This window comes from Trematomus bernacchii, unplaced genomic scaffold, assembly GCF_902827165.1.
Source record: "Trematomus bernacchii unplaced genomic scaffold, fTreBer1.1, whole genome shotgun sequence".
In the NCBI taxonomy this organism is placed as follows: domain Eukaryota; kingdom Metazoa; phylum Chordata; class Actinopteri; order Perciformes; family Nototheniidae; genus Trematomus; species Trematomus bernacchii.
In genome coordinates this window covers 3,379,959-3,385,958 of record NW_022987582.1, presented here as the reverse complement: position 1 = coordinate 3,385,958, position 6,000 = coordinate 3,379,959, and the positions used below count along the sequence as shown (strand labels likewise).

Sequence of the window (6,000 nt, the reverse complement as noted above, 5' to 3'; positions counted from 1 at the left end):
ATGTCATTTCCACTTTTTTCTTCCGACACTCTAGGATAGTGTTTTTTCAACCTTGCAAGATGTTGATCAGTATAGACAATGAGAAATAAAAAGATTCTGCCACAAAAACAATGTGGTTATTTTCTTAGTTTACTTTTCCCACATCTCTCTTCTTTATAAGTAAAACATTGTATAATTGTACATCCTGTGCCATCTAAAACTCAATCCAATTAAACATGGGGCTGCTGGTACATTGCTTAAAGTTAAAGGGTCACTGCTACAATCTTCCAAGGATTTAGGGTGCCTGGTTTTGAGGCATGGTAAACCACACAGTATTCATTTTTAATGTTGAGCGTGTTGCAACATGTTGCATGACCAACATGAATCCGACAGAATAATAGCCTGTTTATTTTCACCAAGCTTAACATATCAACATTTTTCATTGCTCTCTCAACAACCGATTTGTTAAATGCTGTGGGGAAAATAATACTTATTTCAGAAGTGTTGCATCGCTGGAGTCATTGAGCGTGGAATAAACATTGGACGACTGGGCAAGGTTCAATCCACATTTCATTTTATTGTTTCGAATGTTATTACTCACTGTCAGAATATTTACACTATAGAGACAAAACAGGTCTTTACATGTGTCAGATATGGAAATAAGCTGTCTTTTCTACTGTGTATGTGTGTCAGTCCAGAATTACCTTGCACACCGTGACACACACAAATACAGTACACACCAAGGTTAAAAGGGCTGTGCTATGCCCCCCGGTTGCTGAAATGTTGTTTATGTTTGTTGAAAGTCACACTAACTCAGATAACCTGTATGAAATGGAGATAAGGAGAGAGCATTATCACTCTTTCTTGTCCCTCTGTCCCTGGCATGAAGGATACTTCAAAAGGCAGCTGGTCTGTCTGTGGTTCAGAAGGATAAAGAGAGGATGACACAAGCCCAGCTTGTCTTTGAATAGCAGGTGCACCTTTCCCTTTATTCTGGGCATGAATGAGGAATGATGGGAAAAGTAAAGGATCAAAGTCTGTTCTCGATGTCTGCTGAAACACAGGAGAGGCTAGATGGAGAAACACATTTTTATTTGAACACAGTCAAATGTTGGGCCGATTCTGTGCATGCGCGTGTGTGGGGGCATATGCGAAAGGGAGTTGAAGTTCATTCTAGTAAAAGCACTGACACATCCCCATTTCAAATAGCAGGCTTTTGTCCAAATCAAATATTCCCCTTCTTTCTCTCACAACTCTGAGTTGCCAAGAAAGATTAATAAACATGGCAGCCACTCTGTAAAAATCACAACGCCTTCTGTTGAAACCTCACCGGCCACGCTCTGTCCATGAAAGACTGAGGGCTCAACGGTTGCAGCGCTACTCGGGAGAGTGGAGCGAGTGGGTTTGCATGGAAAGTGGGGGACTGTGGGAGAAAAGCGATGGGATGATGGGACAGCAGAATGGAGGGAAACAGGGATGATATAGAGAAGGGAGAGAGGTGAAGGTGATGAGCGTGAGAGGGGTGGAGAGGTGGCAGAGGGTGAGGGAGCTGAGCGGGGTGAGGGTGGATGGCAGGAGATCTTGATGAGGAGGAAGAGGACGATGGGGGCATGGAGAGGGCTGCGTGTTGTAAAATAATATGATGGAGGCTGGACAGAGGGGGGAGGTTAGGGACCCTCAGAGCCATGGGTTGAGTAAAGTTCTCTTGTGGGGTCACATGTGGAGGGGGGAGTCTGACCTGGAGTCTGTGCTGTGCTTGTGTTTGCAGCGTGTCTGTGTGAAGCGACTGGGTTTGAGGCGCTGAAGGGTTGTGCAAGTGTGCAGGTGTATATTGTCCCTCAGAAGTCCCACAGTTCTCTGTCTGTGTTGTTTGTGTGTAGTTTGTCTTTGTGTGTGTATCTGCGCTGTCGTTCGTCTGTTCCAGGATTTTCTGCATGTGCTCTCTTGCCTGCTCTTGCAGGAGGCGATATTTGTCCATCTCCTCTGCAGTAAAGCTGATTGGCGGCGCTGTCTCTCCACCCGTCTGCTTGTCATCAGTCCTAATCTGCGAGAGGCAGAGATTTGGCGTGCTGCTGGGGTTTGACTCAACCATGTCCAGAGGACATTTCTGACTGTTGACAACTGTGCCAGGATTCAGTCCACTGCCCTTAGCCTCATCTCCCTCCTTTCCCTCTTTCTCCTGACTTTTCTCCAGCAGGCCTCTTTTCCTCCTGGCCTTCCTCTGGATTGCAGGTAGTTTCCCTATGAGAGGGAGAAGCAACACCCTGGCTGGTTTCTGTGGCAGAGACTTAGTGGAAAGTCCTGGAAGAGTTGTGTCTGACCTGCTTGTGTTGACAAGGGCAGAGGGTTCATGGCCAAGTTCAGACTGTGAACTGGGCTCGTTCGGCTGAGAAGCGCTTGTGTCACAATGGTGTGTGCTCAGGACGATGGGAGCAAAAGTTGATCTGGAGGGCGAGGAATGAGAAAAGGAGCAAGAGGTAAGGCTGGATGAAGTTAATGTGGGGTTCTCTGCCTTCAGATGCGCTTCAGATGAGGGTCCTGTGGTTCCCGAGGATGTCCTATAGGAGCTTACTTTCAACCCATCCACTGTGACTCCTGAGCAGGTGCTGCTCCGGCTCCACTCCCAGCTCAGCTCGGACATGCTGGTGTTGCTGCAGGGGCTGCAGGAGCGTGGACTGAGGCCTCTGCTGGCCCGTGTGTTGACCCCACTCTGGGGGCTGTTTGTCTGCCTACACGTCCACCACTCAGGGCTGGAGATGGGCCTCGGGCTGGAGCGCCGGGTTCCTGCAGATCTCCACACACAGCCCGGGCTGTCCCTGCTGTCTGCCCCTGTCCTGGAGCCTGACCTGGACCTCTGTGTCCCCCTGTCCTCCCAGCTGTCACTGCTGCCCCAGGTCCATCTGTCCACGCTGCACATGTCCCAGTCTACATCTTCTGTGCTCAGACGTCTGCCTCTCCTGCCCCAGCTGCTGGGAATGGGGCTAAACTTCGCCGCCCGATCCCACTCCACGGCTCTGTTTCTCCACTCATTCCTCGACCTGCCCTCCTCACTACCTCCACCATAGCTCTCCCTCATCCACTCCCACTGTTCTGTATCCGAAATCAGATCCATGTCTCTAAAACCTGAACGCCCTCCCATTCTCCTTCCCCTCCCTGTCTCCTTCCAGACTTCACAATGCCTCGAACTCTTCCTCTTACTATGAATGAATTTCCTGTCCCTGTGGAGGAGTTTTCTCTTTCTCGCAGGGCTGCAACCACGGCTGTTGTCAGGGTAACAGCAGTCAATGAAACTCCTGGGGTTGCTATGGTGACCTCTTTCCCAAAACAGCTTTGAGTTACATCCTGGTGAGAAGGGGTGCAAGGAGAAGTGAGACCGCCTGGGAAAAGTCAAAGCATCACCGTCTCGCTCCCCCCCCCCCTTGTTGTGTCTGTGGGCTGAGTGTCTGCTGAGCTGGGAGACGCTGCAGCGCTCTGCCTGCTCTCTGTCTGCCTGCGACTCAGTGCTGTGAGGCCTCCTCTGCCTGACAGAGACAGATACTGGCTCGGCTTCACATCTCCCCAGGAGACAGCTGCTCCCTGCTCTCTGCACCCTCCTCATCCTCGCCTCCCCCGTCTCCCTCAGCCTCCTTTTCTTCCCCCAGCTCCCTCCAGCTTCTCCACTCCTCTCCCTGCCAGTGGAGACTGTAGAGACAACACTCCTCACTTTGCACCTTGCTGATTGGCGCTCGTTTGAAGCCTTTTCTGTCTTTCCCCTCTTCCTCTTTCCTAACTTGTGTTTCTTTGTGCTGGCTTTCCTCTTTTTGCGTGACACTTCTGAGACACCCCCGTTCGGCTGTGCAGCACACTTGCACATTGTCTCACTCCCACACTCACTCCTGGACGGTCTAATGCACATCCTCTGTGTGCCAGGCTGGGTGACAGACTCTAATTTACAGCTCAGGGCTATGATCGCTCTCTCCTTGATCCCTCTCGCACCCCCTAATCTGCCTCCCAGAGGATTCTGGGAGTTTGTGTAAGAGCTGTCACCATGAGAGGGGTCAAATGGATGGGAAGCTTCCCTCACACAGTTCTCCATACTTAGTGCGCATCTCCCTTTTTCTGGTCTTGTTTCTGACAGAGAAATGTTTTTGAACAGGTGTGCTTCTGTCTCCGCGTCAATATGTTGCTCTGCCTTGAAATGATCCGTAGCTTTATGTCTTTGTGCTTTCAGCTTTTGTCTTGTCTGTCTCTGTACACAGGGAGGAGAGCCTGTTGTAAGAATAGCTGGCACACGAAGATCTGATTCATCAGAGAGAGCACACTGATTTTGTTGAGACTCCTGCACATTCTCTGTGAGTTGTTCGGGTTGTTGTGGGTTCAAACTGAGTGGATTGCAACTGTATGAGATGGGTGGTTGCGAGTTGGTGAACTTGAGCAAACTGACAGGCCATCTCAGACGGGTAGAGTCATCTTTCCCCAGCACACACATATACTCACTCTCCTCCCTCCCATCCTCTGTCTCGCTGTTAGTATGTTCAGGCTCCATGTGTTCCAGCTGGGTCTGTGACGGCAAGAAGAGTAAATCATGACTCTGATTATCAGGTATTGCTGTGGAAATAGTCGAGTGTGCTTTTACTATGTCTGTTCTTTCAATCTCTTTCTCCTCCCTGGGAGCTTCTCTGGGGATTGGCCCCGTGTCGCTTAGTCTAACAGTGTCAGATCTGGACTCATGCTTTTCACTCTTACTGTGTTTCCCCTCCTCTGCTGCCCCAGTTTCCCTGTCAATATCTTCCATCATCCCCTTGATCCTTTCTTTCATTTCTTCCCTCTTCTCTCTCTCCTCCTCCTCCATGTCCGAGAAGACGGAGGCAGAAGGCTCCAGCCTGGGCCCCCTGCGTGAGAAGCAGAAGGACACCCCGAGCCTGCCTCCCGCTGTCCCCCGCACAGGGAGAGGCAGCTGGGGACACGAGTCCAGGAGAGAGGGGGGGTTCACTGCAGGAGGCTCAGTATTGGATGCTGGATGTGTGATTAGTGGGTAGTCTGCTAGAGGAGCGACTGGTGGTATCGGGGGAGGAGATCGCCATGGATCTTCTGGTTGGTGGCTGAGGCTGGATGTCCTGGGTTGCAGAGGAGGGGGTCTCTGGCTGCGGCTGAATTGTTCAGGTTTGACCTCAGGACTGCGGTCTCTTTGGTCCACTTCTCTGTCTTCTTGATGTCTCACTGTCTTGACTGTACTTCGAAGTCCAGAAGTTTTCACCGGGACTCTGAAACAGAAAGAGAGAGATATTCTTGATTGATTTAACTTGACATGACTTAAGCTTGGATTTCACTTAAGCTTGGATTTTAATAATGTGTAATGTATTGATCTAGCATTAATTTGACAGAAAATCCATCAAATGTTTAATTGATGACATTTTACAGAACAGTTTTATTCAATCAATCATTAGTTAGTTATGAGTTGCATTCCAAATGTTAACCTTTGTAGTTATGTCATGTACATGATTACGTACAGTACACAGTGATTAGCAACGTTTTGAATTCAAAATAACGTAGTTAACATTTGTCACTATTTAACAAATATGTACAAGTATTTCAAGTTCATGGATGTGGTATTTTGTAATTATATATATTCTTAGAAAGAAGATTACAACAAAGTGTAATTATAACAACACATCAGTATGCTTTTGAGGAAATACAAAATCAAGGAAAGAAACAAAAGGAAGAAACAAACTAAGACAAAAGCTGAGGTTTTATATTGAAAGTCATAGTTATGCCTCTCACATAATCATCCTCTGATTATATGAAAACACATTTAATTGCACAAGGAATAGGTGCAATCAAGATAAGGATTACATGATGTATTGTTTTTTTCATCCAATGCTGTGATTACTTTAGGATGGGAGCCCGAAGGCAAGTTTAATCTTTGAACTTGTTTCACTTGTTTTTCTACCATTCATTTTTCTCTTAAACTCATATTAACCTTCCTACAAATCATCCGCTCTCAGAGAGTCGCCAACAATGAGTTTTCATGTTGTGTTTACT

The 6,000-nt window shown here is 48.0% G+C and overlaps 1 protein-coding gene across 1 annotated transcript in view; it reads right to left on the bottom strand.

Annotated features, from left to right (window-relative positions):
• Nucleotides 1-531: 531 nt before the first annotated feature.
• The window catches only part of LOC117480234 (G patch domain-containing protein 8), a 32,158-nt gene continuing 26,689 nt past the window's right edge, over nt 532-6,000 (bottom strand). The window contains exon 5 of the mRNA XM_034127481.1: nt 532-5,222. Within this exon, the coding sequence (XP_033983372.1) occupies nt 1,283-5,222 (3,940 nt within the window). The 3' untranslated portion in view covers nt 532-1,282. The remainder of the gene's footprint in view (nt 5,223-6,000) is intronic.